Source organism: Mesocricetus auratus, unplaced genomic scaffold, assembly GCF_017639785.1.
Source record: "Mesocricetus auratus isolate SY011 unplaced genomic scaffold, BCM_Maur_2.0 Super-Scaffold_100676, whole genome shotgun sequence".
In the NCBI taxonomy this organism is placed as follows: Eukaryota; Metazoa; Chordata; class Mammalia; order Rodentia; family Cricetidae; genus Mesocricetus; species Mesocricetus auratus.
In genome coordinates this window covers 158,400,951-158,416,408 of record NW_024429266.1, presented here as the reverse complement: position 1 = coordinate 158,416,408, position 15,458 = coordinate 158,400,951, and the positions used below count along the sequence as shown (strand labels likewise).

The 15,458-nt window shown below is 44.1% G+C and overlaps 1 protein-coding gene across 1 annotated transcript in view; it reads left to right on the top strand.

Annotated features, from left to right (window-relative positions):
* Window positions 1–1,018: 1,018 nt before the first annotated feature.
* The window catches only part of Frmd4b (FERM domain containing 4B), a 189,310-nt gene continuing 174,870 nt past the window's right edge, over window positions 1,019–15,458 (top strand). The window contains 1 exon segment of the mRNA XM_040737352.1: window positions 1,019–1,353. Coding sequence (XP_040593286.1) covers window positions 1,192–1,353 — 162 coding nt within the window. The 5' untranslated portion in view covers window positions 1,019–1,191.

Sequence of the window (15,458 nt, the reverse complement as noted above, 5' to 3'; positions counted from 1 at the left end):
GTGTCTTACGTGATCAACTGGGTTCAATTGGGGTTGCTCTGAGAAATGGGATAGGATTCTGGGGGACTGCAGTATACAAACATTCAAAAGGAAAATACAGACTTGGGGTGCCTTAGATTCCCCCTTTCAAATGCCTTAGACGTATTAGTCCCCTTGGGAGACTTCAAAAAGCACGGATTGTCCCACAGCTTCTTGAGTGAGGAACAGTTTTCATTTTTCTCTTTATTTGCTCATTTCTTATTTGTTTTTGAGTGACAAGCTCCCTATTCTGGTTTGTGATGCCAGCTGTAGCTAGGCTTGTCCTGAGCCTGACTATTATACACACTGACCAGGATCCTCTTTCGAAGTTTCTGGTCTCCCAGTGAGACACAACTGGACGCTGTTTGTAGAGGACCAAAAGCGCCTTGTTTTCCTCTGACCTCACAGCTACCCTGGAACTGGACTCGTAGAAGTGTCAGGGGACTTGCTTTGCTTGTGGCCACAGGAGGCTGGCATTGTTTTTGGAGACCCTCAAGTAGGAACAAAGACAGTCCAGAGACATGCACAACACTGTTGCATTGAAGCTCTTCATCTGGCTTCAGTAGAGCCAAGAAAACATGCACAATTCCCCCAGGGGTGAGATCTAAAGGGAGATGCTACTGATTTTTTTTCCTTCTGCTTCTGTGGCTTTTCCAAAGGTGTTTATCAGTGAGTTGTGGACAGAGACAGAGCAAGATGCAAGGCAGAGAGGTATAGAATAGAATAAAGGGGTCCCCGAGCTCTGTGTGTGTGTGTGTGTGTGTGTGTGTGTGTGTGTGTGTGTGTGTGTGTGTGTGTGCAAACCCTCAGAAATGCAGCTCCCCACCAGGCCTGCAAAGAGTTGCTGGGATCCACTAGCCATCCTGTGCCCTGGAGCAGCGCCGCGGGGAGTCCTCACTGGCCAGGGCTTCCCGCGCCCAGGGAGCGCCCAGGGCTGGCCTGGTGGAGCTTAGGAAGCTGGCGCTGAGGGCGGGCGGGGTGACACACAGCCTCCGTGCCAGCCGCAGCCGTTGGCTGGCGGACGCCCAATCCCGGGGCATGCCGCCCCAACCTGGCCAGGACACACAGTGAAAGGCGAGTTTGGTGGCAGATCTGACCCCCAGGGGTTGTCAGCTGCAGCAGCTTAGCGAGCCCAGTATCAGGGACTCCAGGCTTGGAGAGAAAGCAGCGGCAATGGCTTCGGTGTTCATGTGCGGAGTGGAGGACCTGCTATTCAGCGGCAGTCGCTTCGTGTGGAACTTGACCGTGTCCACGCTGCGGAGATGGTACACCGAGAGGCTGCGGGCTTGCCACCAGGTGCTGCGGTCGTGGTGCGGGCTGCGGGACGTGTACCAGGTGAGCCTGGGAGCCCGCGCCTGGGGCCATTGCGGGATGCCGGGCGCTCAGCCGGGAGCGGGTCCACCTGTATGATTTCATAACCTCACGCTTCAGATATCTTTGTTTTCAACTTCTAGCGGGTAGCTTGGTGCTGGGGCCAAATCCTCAGCAGCTCTGGGTAACGGTGACCTGACATTTTTTTTTTCTCCAGTTGGGCATGGGGCCACTTGGGAGTTTCTCCCATACACACACCAAAGTAATGGAGATACCTGCTGGCACTAGCAAAGGGGGTTGTGGCTTTGCCGCAGAGCTTTTGTGGAAAGAGACTTGGAGGTTGAGAGGATTATTTCTACTTCATTTCATTGGGGGTGGCCATTTCAGAAGCTATGATTTCCCATCATTGCTTGCTGTCAGAGCATGTCTTAGTGAATTTACCTTCTCCCTTCTGATTTTATTGCACTTTTCCACAAGGCAGCCCCAGATTGCAGAGAACAGCCAGGAAAAGCTGATTCTGTGCTGTGTTGACTGGGGAGGAAGGATAGCAAATTCTGAGCAGTTTGTGGGAGGCTGAGAGGCTAGGGAAGGGAAGGGTGGTTTGGCCAAGCACTGGAAAGCTTACTCTTGGATTTAATCTGTCACACAACACAACAGTCTCTTTATTGCTTTGCTGGCCCTATCTTGAAGGCAAAATCTGTAGCAGCTTTGCCCAATGAGGAGACCATTTCTCCTCTCTGGGACATCAACTTGCCTGGATTTTTGTGAACGGCAGTATATGGGTTTTAAAGTGCTCTGTTTTGGTTTTTAATTCCTTTAAGATAAAATTTAAAAACTATGTTATTAAATTATGAAGATTTCACCTGGGCTTGTTTCCTGGGTATGGAGTAGTTTGTTACAATTTTTGGAACCCCCACAGGTAACCTGACCCTATTCCTAATAGGGCTGAAATGTATCTGTCATAGTGTCTCCCTCATGTGACCCAGCTTTGATTTTTGAAAAGTCATAGTCTTCCATCAACTAGACAGAATAAAGGCCAGCTCAGGACAGACCGAGAGTTCTGAGGGATGAATGTTCCCTTTCCATCCTTGTTAAAATACAAAGACCACTTTAACCTCTGCTTTCATGGCTCCTGGTTTGCCTAACATGTCTGTGATATTATGCATTTTGAAATGGAACCAGCAGGGCATAGTGAGAGCCCTGGAAGGCTGCTGGGGCTTGAGAGCATTAGGGAACACTAAATAGAGCCCATCTGGCGACATCCCTGGTCTTTGGGAGCCTGGCATGTCTGCCTTTCAGACTGTTTCTTTCTTGGGAAGTGCTTGCCCAGTTTTGTCTATAGAGTAGGTACACACCTTCTGCATAGAGCTGCCTTTTCTTTCTAATATTTGAGAAACTTTCATTAAGAGAGCACAAATATCGTAGGCAACCAGATAGGCTCTGTTCCCCGCCGGCCATGGATTCAGATGATTTGTGGCTTACTGCTAATGCTGTTACTGAGCAATTTAGAAATGAAGGATCCAAAAACCCAAGAGTCTTTGCTTCTCTTTTTCATTTTGAAAATGATTTGTGTGTATGAATTCATGAGTGTGTGGGTACACACATGTATGCAGGCATGTGTGGCACATGTGCACGTGTGTCACTCCTCAGGAATATCACACACCTTAGTTTTGAGACAGGGTCTCTCATTGGCCTGGGGCTTGCTATCCAGTATCCCAGATTGAGACATAGACCTAGTTGCTTGGTTGTTTTTAAAGATGTCTGTTTGCTTAGTTCTGGGTGTGGAACCCAGGGGCCTTGGTCGTTCTAGGTGGATGCTCTACCTGCGAGCTCCATCGCTAGCTTAGAGAGATCATTTTCCCAAAAACAACAACAAAAACATACCCAAGCAAATGAAAATAGAAATGCTGAGCAATAAAATAGTGATATGGATTATATAGACTGAAAGCAGTAAAGAAAATGATTTCTACTCTCAGCCCCCAAGATAGGCCAGGGATGAATCGAAGCTCTTTCTGTGTGGGACCATGGGGAAATTAACCTTCCTATGCTTCCCTTTCATCCTCTGTAAAGTGAGGCATAGAACAATGCTAATTAAAGAGGTTAATAAGAGTTAATTGGCGTGTAGAATATTAGCACACTGCCTAGGGCTTGGAAAGCATCCAGTAAATATTATCTATCATCTAGCATCTCTTTTTACTGCAGTAAGAGGCCTAACTCAGAACTAGAAACAGAGTAGAAAGAAGTGACGGCGCCACAGCTTACAACTCTACTTGTAGAATAAACGCGAGGTGTGGTTTGATGAGGGCCCTGTGCTTATTCCCCAGTCTGGTTATGTTCAGTTATTGGCTTATCCGCAACAGACTCCTTTCCTCCTGGTCTCTGCTAACTGTAGCCATTCATCATGCTTACAAATCAACATATGCAGAAAGAAAGTGAATTTCTAATATCCACCTAACTCTCAAAAAAATCCCTGTGTATCCTCTGGGCCACTAATGTCGGGTGTGTCCTCCCGATGCCATGCACTACCACGATGCCATGCCCTGATTGGCACAGGGAACAGGATTACTCTCCATGCATTCTCAGTGGCATGATACAACCCAAAAGGAGAAAAAATGATTTCTGGGAAAGATTTTTAAAGAAGCTTCTTCCTCAGACTGGTGCGTAGCTAGTTCACTGGTAGAGCACTTGCCTAGCACATGTGAGGCATAATAATACATAAGCAAATATACAATGTATGACATTAAAAGCAAAAGGGGGAGTCGGTGAGCTGGCTCAGCAGGTAAATGAGCTTGCCCCCAAGTCTAATGACCTGATTCCAATCCCCAGAACCCACATGGTAGAATTAGAGCAAACACCTACAAGTTTTCCTCTGACCCCCACTGATACCCATGGTGCCCATATACCCAAAAACTGGGCGTTGGTGGCGCACACCTTTAATTCCAGCACTCGGGAGGCAGAGGCAGATGGATCTCTGTGAGTTCGAGGCCAGCCTGGTCTACAGAGCTAGTTCCAGGACAGCCTCCAAAACAATACAGCGAAACCCTGTCTCGAAAAACCAACAACAACAAAAAAAGCACAAATAAAGAATTTTTTAAATGAGGAATGAGTTGGCCAAACAAAAGCATACATTAAAATAAAAGACTCTTTAAGGTGATAATAATGAACAAAAGGAGTAAGAAACACCAGATTGACCGACTGGAGTACAAGGCAGTTTCTGAAACTGGGGATGAGGTAGGGCCAGCTAACCACATACTTGCTTGGGCTGGTCCATGTTTGATGCTCTGACAAATTTCTGAGAAAACAGCTTAGAAGGGAGGATTTCAGGCTCAAGATTTCAGTCCAGGATGATTGGCTGTTTCCATCCTTTTAGGCCTATAGCAAGGCAAAAGCATCATAGTGGAAGATCATGGCAAGGGAAGGATGCCTACATCCTGGTAGCCAGGATACAGATATAGAGTATAGCTCCATGGAAAAGAGGTGCCCTTCAAAGGCATGATCCTGCTCACCCATTTCCTCTGATCAAGGCCTCCACCTTTCACAGATTCCACTCAGTTATGAATCCATCCATGGTTCAATCCATTGATTATATAAAGCCCTCCCCAAAGCTCTGCCAAACAAAGGAAGGGTACAACATTGATTAAAATGCAAGCATGGGCCCCATGGCTCAAAGGGTGAGCAAAGTTGCTATACGAGTATGAGGAGTTGATTTCAAATGCTCAGAATGTATGTAAGAAACTGGGTGAGGCCATGTGTGCCTTTGGCTAATTGAGACAGGAGGATTGATGGGGCTTTCTGTCTACAATTCTACTTCCAGCTTCAGTGAGAGACCCTGTTTCAGGGAACTATGACAGAGTGATAGAGCAGGACACCTAAAATCCTCCTCTGGCCTTCAGGCACACACATTTCTGAGGGCTTGCATACACACACACACACACACACACACTTGAAATGCAAGCAGCTATGTCTCCACATAATGGGAATCTCAAATCAAACATTCTCTCAATAAAAAGGTTATTCCTCAAGGTAAGTCCAAAGATGAAGACACAAACACCTTTTAAAGTGTTTTTGCTGCAATTGTTTGAATTGAATGTTGGGGCTCATGACAAGAATACTTGTATTGGTATCCTAAAATTCTCAATTAGAAATTGTGCAGAATGATATGCTACTATTCTGCCCAGTATGCTGCTGGGCACACCAGAGTCACATATGTTACTGAGTCCATGCTTTTTTTAAACATCTTGTTGATTTTTTTAAGGTGTCAGTTTTCTTGCTTCTAGTCTCAATGGTCTTGTTTGTGAGGAAACCCAATGCAGAATCACTCTAGAGAGAGATCAGGGTGGGGCAGGAGCTATCCATTACCTGAAATATCTGGCAGGCCCCTAGGGTGTTTTGTTTATTCATATACTACACTTGAAAGATGATCCTTCACCTATTCATAAAGCAGTTGGCAGTAGTGTTATTGCCTGGCTGGCAAAGCTGGGAAGGCATAGTTTCCTTGGAATTGAACACTTCCTCTACTTCTAGATGCTGGAACAGCAAATGATTTAATTTGCCAACAAACGATGAATAATGAAGGCATTTACTATAAGGCATTTTTGTAGTAATGGAGCTAAGTAAACAGCAGGAAGAGAGGTTCCCCTGAGACTGTTTGACAAAGACCCACTGTGTAAGGGAAGATTGGAGTTTGATCCAGGTACCAGACTTGAGAACTCACCTTTAATTTAGGCAAAATTCTCAAAGCTCATTCTTCAGCTGCTTGTCTGTCCTGCTCATACCTCTCCTGGATAGCATGCATCATAGTAATTAATTATCTGCTCGTGTGACTTAAAAAGTGTTGAGGGAATATTGTTAACAAAGGATCAACTCTTTTTGCTTTTTGTGAAGTGTGGCATGTTCTAACAAAGCTCTCAGTTTGTTATTTGGGGTTGGATTTTCTCCTCACCAGAGTCCCCAAGGTAGAATTTCCTACAAACCTTGAATGGAGTCATTGCCTCCAACAGGACGCAACTTGAACCGAATCGGGGATATTTAAGTGACTAGGAGAGGCTGGATCAGCTCCTCTGGGACAGGCAGCTGGCACAGAAGAGAAGTCACAGCATTTAGGACTTGAAGAGTCTGCAGGCTCCACTTGACCAAGCCTGACCTTGTACAAAGTACTTCCCCCCTCTGACCCTCATTTCCTCCTGGGTAACAAGGAAGTGCTGTAACTGCGTTCATGGGATACTCATGAGATATATTCATAAAACACTCGACACTTCGCTGGCATTAAAAAAATGCTTAATAAAAGCCAGTTCTTGCTTATATAAACCCTTAGCACTGAGCTCAGAGTGTCTGTGATAAAAGGTCACTGACAGTATTGCTATTGGTTTTGTACCTGAGAAAAGCTGTATGGAAATTAAGTTCCCATCTTCAGTGGGTAAATGTTCACTAAGAAAGAAGGCAGCAATTCATTCATGTATGGGTTAGATGTAGGGTATTTGAAGTTTCTCTTCTGGTGGTCCCTGATAGGGAAACTGCACCGGGAAAAGAAGGGGTCTAGGATACTTTATTAAATATAGAAATCACTTACAGGGGAAGCTGGGGAGTGCTCTGTGGTCTCTGAAACACGGTCAGGATCTAAGCAAGAGAGCATGCCCCGGGTGCCCCTCCTATTCTTATTCCCTTCTTCCTTCCCCTACCTGCAGCCACGCCTGCTGAGTCGTGGCCAAAGCTGCAGGTACATCTCTCCCTACAGGTCCCATATTCTTTATAAGCCCATACATAAATCTAGGAAGCCATAGGCATCTTGTAGTCAGGTTTCTGAGATAATTTATCTATGATGATCCACAGAGTTAGTTTTGTATCTCCTATCTCCCTAGCTTGATTGGGAAAAGTCATGTGATGCCAAGACAATTCCTCACCAAGCATTTGGTGTTCTCTGTTGTTTTAAAACACATTCACTTTTCTTGCTCTGATCCCTCATTTTACACTCTTGAAACTGGTCTGCCTTCTGTTTTTATGAATAAAGTTTTATTGTCACACAACCATGCATTACCCATCTGTGGTTGCATTGCTACTACAAGGGTGGAATGTTCATCTGTGGCTTAGAGTTAAATGACTGGTAAAAATCTGAAAAAAAACTTTTACCACCTTCCCCTTTACAGAAAACATTTGCCAATCTCTGGAGTACAAACAAATTTTTGAAAAGCAGTGCAGGGTAAAGAATGTTAAGAGAAGAAAAGTCCACAATTCTACCACAAGAAAAAAACAGAATTCAAAAGATTTTCTCATCAAAAATCTAGGGGCTGGGGAAATGGCTTACTGCAGAGAGTGCTTGCTATGCAAGCATGAGGACCTGGGTTCGAATCCACAGTACTCAAACAAAAAGCTAAGTACAGCAACATGTATTTGTAAACCCAGCATCAGATATCACAGCTCACTGGTCAGTCAGCCTTGCCAAATTAAGCTTTGACTCAGTGAGAGACCCTGTCTGAAGGAAATAAGAAAAAGCAATAGAGGACACCTAATGTCCTTCTCTGACCATTACACACACACACAAACACAAGTACCCCACCCAAATGCATACACAGTGCAAAAATTTAAGGTTTTAATTTTTTAAAATGTTCAAGATAAGTACTCAGCTTACTTTTACACCAGTCAAGAGTAATCTGAAAGGCAGACAACGGGAGACTTCCTGGAGGGGATGATTCCTGTGCTGGTCTTTGAAGGACAAGCAGAATTCTGCAGGTGAAGGGAAACAGAAGGGCATTTGGGTGAAAGGGATTTCTTCAGAGCCTGGTGAGCAGAAAGAGTAGCAGAGCAATCTGGACTGAGTGTAACACCTGCCATCAAGTGATCTTGTACTTTTGACATTTTCCTTCAGACTTTTAGGAGAGGGAGCTGACTTAGAACTAATGCTGGCAGTAGTGAGGCTGGTAGATTTCAAGAGGGTAGAATAATGGAGGCCGGAAGGGAAGGGGATCAAGAAAGTTATGTTGGCAATGTTGGTGCATTACTCAGGATAGAGTGAGTTCAAGTCCCAGCATCCACATAATGGTTCCTAACTGCCAACAACCTGAGTCCCAGAGAATCCAATGCCCTCTGCTGACCCCTGTGGGCATTGCACACATGCAGTAGTGATAACAAAGTGCCCAGGGTCATACAGAACTTAAGGTTTGAATTTCCCCATGCTATCCAGCCTGTCACCTGGTGACAAGCACAGTTCATTACTGTCTTTCAGGCTCATAGAATGTTCACAGTAATGCCAGTTTCCAGGAAAGTGTAGTGCCTTCTAGGGTCTGGAAAACAGATGCACAGCCTCCAAGAAGCTCCATAATACACCCATCTCAGCATAAATGAGAGCCAAGAACAGCATACAAGCTGGTGCAGATTTTGTTGCTTAGCGATCAGACTGGGCTAAATAAGCAGGAAGGTTATCAACAGGCCTGTGAGGATTGTTTCATGTGCAGAAGACCAGGAAGAGGGAAGAGTTAAGCAAACGAGAAGTTCAGTTACAGTTCACAATCAGTGAAACCACACCTGACTCCACAGGTAGCTCTGAAGCCAAGAGTTATCCCTCAGTGGAACAAGAGCACTCACTTTCCTCTCTCGCCCCATAGTCCCTCATTGAAGGTATCCCTTGAAAGCTGGGCTACCCTTGGAAGAGGCAACTCTCTTTAAAGGGAGGGCAATTTCCGTCCGTTGTGCTCCCAACAGCTGAGGAGGATCAGCCTGGCAATACATCATAGCATCTTCTACAAATGCCTCCCAACAGGTGCTGGCCCCAGGCCGGAACTAAATCAGGGCCAGCAGGAAGGAAGTGCAGGGTGAAGACCACACGAACAGGAAGATGCAGGATTCACCTATTAAAAATTGCACAACGTTCAGAATGGCCACTTGACAGTCACCTGTTTCTGCTGAAGAGATTGGGTAGCCATGGGATCAAGTACTAGTTACTACTAACTGCTACACCTAGCTACCAACTAGCAGCACAAAGCTAAGCTCCTCATTCATTCTCGCTCTGAAAAGCAAAGTGGCCTTTACTTTTTTTAGCCCATTACATAACATAAATATATTTTTCAGCATCATAGCATTTAAGGTCAACGAATTTAGTCTCGCAGTCTTTAAAATATGTTTGTGAACTTTTCGTCACACAGCTTGGCAAACACAAGGCTAAGAGCGGACTCTCCTGCCATTTCAAACGAGTGTTTGTTTTTCTCTTGCAGTATAAAAAAAGTCCTTGTTCACCCCCTGCTTAGATTTATTCTGAATGTTATATTTTGGCCTCCTGACTGGTTGTTATGGAAGAGCTTGCATGTCTCAAATAAGAAATAAGATCTGTGGTTCTAAATTTTATAAGTAAGACTGTATGACCTGCAGAATGGAAAGAAGGCAAAAATTAAGCATTTTTGAAGAAAAAAATTACTGAAGGCTCTTGCGTAATTCCATCGACATTACGTATGCAAATGTGCATGTGGTCATCTTGAAATAAACCCTGCTGTGAAAGAAACAGGTAAATACAGCAAGTTCTCCGGTCTCGTTCTCTCATAATGTCCCAGTGCTTTTAGTCAGTTGAACGTTGTGTTTGGGTAGAGCTTTTGCTGAATAGCTGTTTTCCATTTGATGGGTGCTTTTTTGAATCTTGCCATCTGAGTTTGACTATGCTACTGGGCATTAAACACTTGGTTCTTCACACAAACAATATTTGGCATTCAGGAAAAAGAAAAAAAGCCGTTTTAAGGAGCCAGGTGGAATTGGAGCACTTGGGAGGCTGAGGCAGGAGAATCATAGTTTTTTGTGTTTTTTTTATAAAGCAGCTATATAACAACTTCCTGTCCCAAAAGGGAAAAAATATATAAAAACACAAAAAGCATATGTAACTCTCAGTAGTTTTAAGGCAGATTATTGATATTTTTCCAAGTGGTGTAATGAAATTACAGAGTCAGATGAAACCTCTTTTGTACCTCCCCCCTTTTCCTAGAAATAGTCCCACCTAGGGGGTATGACAGCAGCAGAATGCCTGCTCAGCATTTTCAGGGTTCCGTGAAGATAAAGTTTGTCTACAATCCCAGCACTTAGGAAGCTAAGGCAGGAGGAATGCAATGAGTTAAAGGTCAGAACTTGTCTCCTTACCCAGACATTGGCAGGAAAATTTAAAGAATAATAATTTTGCTGCATCTGCTTTTATCTATAAATGATGTATACTACTTATGCCATCTTTGTCAAACTTACATGTGCACATGCATTATTCTTCCCCTATATTTTCCTCTCAACCCATTTTTGAACTGCATCTCAAAGTTCCATTAGTCAAGCACTCCAGTGATAAATATGCCCATCTCTTGCTAAGGGACATCACATCCTTCCTAGTTTGTCTAAAGAAGTATAGTAAAAATTAGTGTGCCTGTTTCTTCATGGCACAAGCAGAAGTTTCGCCATGGTATGTATGGAACACAAGTATCACTGGATACTTCTGCATGATGTGTCTTTGGCTCATCATGAAGACGTCAAGAGCCCATGTCACTGGTATTATGACTGTATTAGCCAGTGGGTGACAGTGCTGTAGATGAGTCGGCACAAGGCCTCTGGTCACTAATCATGTCTTCAGCTGTTGGAAGGCAAAGAACCTATTATGATCTGATTTGTCTAATCAGACCCATGAGTCTCTCATTCATCCATTCAGAATGAGCTGGAAGAAAAGCTGGAAAATAGTATCTAGAGATCCAGACTTCAAGAGTCCAAATTTTGGGCTTGGAGAGATTGCTCAATCAATAAAGTGTGTCTCTGAAAGCTCAAGGAATGAGGTTCAATCCCAGAACCCATGTTTTTTGTAAGAAGTATGAGTACAGTATCATGTCTTGTAATCCCAGCATTGACAAGTGGATCCCTGGGACTCACGGGCCAGCCAAAAACAAGGTGAACAGCACACAAGGAAGGACAGCTGAGGTTGTCTTCTGGCGTTTATGCATGTGTAGACACACACATGTATACACAAGCATGAACCCGAATCCTAACTCAGCTGTCATTAGCTATGTTGAGTTCTCTGAGGCTCAGTTTTTGTCTGCTTAAATGTGGACAATGATAGTCTATTTTCCCTAGGAGATCTGTTTCCCTGAGGTAGTTGTAAAAATTTAATGTACTGCTAATTAAAATCAGTTACTTTTATGTGGAAGGATAATAGGTAGTAGATGGAGAATAGCTGAAGGATGTTGATGGGGCTGCCTGACTGGCCAATGATAGACGATAATAGATAGATGGATAATAGGTAGATGTTTGTTGAATAGTTGCCTTCATATACTCACGGCTCTCAACTTACAGTTTAAACTTTATAGCTTCTAAAATATAGAGGAGCCTTGTCCCTCTTTCTCCCATCACTCCAAATGAAGAATTACAGTCTTTATGATCATTGGAAAGGGGCTAATTGATCACCGTGTGGGGAAATGAGGGCCACATCATTTGATGGCTGTTTTCGGTTGCTCAAGTCCTGATGCTGATGTTGTCCTGTTTTATTCAGGGAAGGCTAAATGCTTACAGCTCATCCAATTTTATCTCCAAACAGAGCTCTAACTCTAGTTCTCCTAATCCTAAACCCCACCCTAGAGGACTCTAAACTCTAGATTCCCATGTGACCATAGTGACCCTGTTGTTTGTCATCTTTCTGTGTACATCGTCTGTGCTATTAACCTTAGATTTTTGATTGCTTAGGAGACCCAGATATCCTAAGTATCACACTGCCCTTGGGTAGTGGCCAGCAAATATTTTTACAGAAATTAGTTTGTCTCATTAAAATGCAATAAAATATTCATTATCTAAGTGAAAACAGGACCTTTATTTAAAAGGGAGGGCTATGAAGATGGCTCAGTGCTAAAGCTCTTGCTATATAATTAGCGGCCTGAGTTTGGACCTTGGAACCCACATAAGGTAGAAAGGGACAGCTGACTCCCTTGCTGTTTTGGAATTTTCACCAGTATGGTGGGAAGCCATTGAAAGGGGTTGCTGAGATGGCTTGGTCAATGAAGTGTTTGCCTTGAAATCACAAGAACCCAAGTTGGGGGCTCCAGAACCTACATTAAAACAAAACAGCAGCAGCAGCAAGACAGGCACTATAATCCCAGCACTGGGGAGGCAGACACAAGTAGATTCCTGATGCTTACTGGCCAGTCATCCTAACCTACTTGACAAGCCCCAGACCAATGAGAGACCCTGTCTCAACAAAACAAGACAGACGGTATCTGAGGACTAACAGCTGGTGTGTTGTTTTCTGGCTTTCACATGTGCATGAAAGTATACATGTACCTGCACACACAAGAATATGCACATACATAGGTATTACATTCATTAATCCAGCAAATATTTATGAAGGGCCCATTATGCCCCAACTCAGGTCTCAACTGTGGAAATATTGTAGTGAACCAAAGAAAAGTGCCTACCCTCTTGGAGTTTCCTTTATAGTTGACCCTTTCTGATAAAATTCAGGCTTATATTTTGAGCTGTTTGCACTCCTTGAATGATCTGCATCTTAGACGTGCTACCCACATTTCACCCCTGCTCTCTTCCCCCAAACCCACTCCCCTACAAATGGCAGTCCCACCATATGTCAAATTGTCTCCACCTCCACACTGAACATCAATTCTTCTCATCTTCACAGCTCTGGGCCAGACTCCCTTCCTGGCTTAGCTGGACCCTTGCAGCACCTTCCTGATGGGCCTCTCCTGGTCCCATCTTTCCCTGAAGCCTGTTTTCAAACTTACCATCATAGAGACCATTTCAAAGTAGGTCAAAATAAGCCACTGCCCTGTCCAACCAAGGCTTTCAGGATACTAAGAAAGAATTGCCCTTACTACCACTGAAAGGACTTGTGCAATGAGTGCTTCCACGATGCTCTTTCCAAGTCCACCCAACGTCCAGCCAACACACCCACTTCTGGGTCTTACCCTCTAATTCTGTCCTCTCTGCCCCTCATTGATGCTGTGTTGCTGTCCCCCAACATAACCTCCAAGCCTTCACCCTTTGTGTATTGGTCTCTTCTTACAGCCTCATGACCCACCTCCATCCCCAGCAGTGTTCAGTGCCCTTCCGCTTCACCTCCCGAAGTTCTCTTTTTCATGTCACCTACCCAGAATGCAACTCACTGTCGTCCCTTACCCACTGTATTTTTCTCTATAACTGTTAGGATCTCTGGTTTCATGAATCTCTTTGTTGATTTGCTCGTTTATACCTTCCAGGCCAGGCGTTAGTAAGAGGTAGACAGGGACTTTGCTGCGGTGTCCTCTGGAACAGTGCCTGGCACCTGGTGTGAACTCAAGAGGTACTTGTTGTCAGACGCGCACGTGGGTGTGCTTGCCGTACACTTTGCTGGCTCTGGGGTGGAGCACGTAGGAGGCCATTTGTGATTACCAGTACCAGCACATGGTAGGACGTAGCATTGCTGCAGCTCTGTCCAGGGGGCCTGTTTGTATTCTGGAAAGCTTTGGAAGGCTCATACTAGAAGAATGCCTTGTGGACTGGCATTTATTTGGGTGTGTGTTTACGGTTCTTCGGCATTGAAAGTAATGAGTCAGTATGAGGTGCTAGAGAGCACATTTGTGGGGCTTCTCTGATGATCATTTCATGAGGGATGTGTGTTGGGGCAGACAGGGAAGCAGGCACACCAAAGACCGCTTGGAAACTCACCCATGACCAGAACCCTCTGTGCCCACCCCAGGCAGGAGGCTGGCAGCCCTGCATTCCTCAACAGCTCTGAATGCAAGGGATGGGCATTTCCTGACAGGCCTGTGGCTGGGCTCTGGAAGGTGTCCTGTTTTTCCTGACAGATGCCGATGGTTGTCTCAAACCATTAACTTTCTTTTCTTGGTGTCTTTTACCATTTGCCAGGTATTACCTCCCCATTGGCCTCTCTCTCTCTCTCTCTCTCTCTCTCTCTCTCTCTCTCTCTCTCTCTCTCTCTCTCTCTCTCTCTCTCTCTCTCACCCACTGAAGTTAAGGGTGGTAGGGCTGTTATTATAATTTTATTTTATTTACCTGGGCTCTTAGGAGTAAAAAGCAAAAGTGAGTCTCCCTATTTCTCTCTCTGTCTCACTGTCTGTCTGTCTCTCTCTGTCTCCATCTTGGGATTTTAGGAGTAAAAAGCAAAAGTGATTCTCTCTCTTTCTGTGTCTGTATCTCTGTGTCTGTTTGTCTGTCTCTCTCTGTGTGTCTCTGTCTGTCTGTCTGTCTCTCTCTCTTTCTCTCTCTCTGGTTTTTAGGATTAAGAAGCAAAAGTGAGTCTCTCTGTCTCTGTCTCTCTCTCCTGGCCTTTATTGGTGTTTAATTAAAAACTTGCTTTGCCTCGCTCTTGGCTCTGTGCAGGTGTTTTCAATTCTGCAAGCATAGGCCATGGAAAGAGACTCTGACCCTCAAATAATGACAGAATCGTAATCTTGGAAACAAGTGAAATGCAAGGTATTTTGCAAATATTTACTAAAGAGAATAATGCTTTATTTTTAATAAATAAGCTAACACCAGTGCCATGCTACAGACTCTTACCCTTTCTTCCATAGGGTTGGTGTATATTAGACTTGCAAGGCATTGATGCCAAATATAGGGCAAGCCAAGCTCAGAAGAATTGGCTGTTAACTTCTTTTTGGAAATGTATTTTATTAGTGAGTTCATTTTCCTTTAATAAACTCCAGAAGCCAACTTTTAGGAGGTAGTTTCTGGAGTCTGGACAATGTCCTTTGTCTCCTACTACTCAGTGCTGACAGTATAAGTTTTTCATGTTCAGATGCTACAGGTTGAAAATAAAGGGTTGCCATACTATAAACTGAATATTGTTATTTTGAATAAGTCAAACTAGTGTGTTGTCTTCCTTTCCTCTATTTTTTATATTTTTAGCTTTATTCTCAGTCAATGGACTATATTTAAATGTATAAATAAATAAATCGTGCAAGTCTAACATCTGTATATATGTGAAATAAGTATAGAAACATATGCTCACATGCAGACATGCTGTGTTGGTTTGGCAGTCACTGAAACCCAACCATACATAAACAACTTAAGGAAGGAAGGATTTGTTTTGGCTAACTGTTCCAAGTCCATTACAGTAGGAGGTCTGGTGGACAGAACAGCTTGCTTCATGGCATCCAGGAATCAGAGAACATGCCTGCAATAGTTGG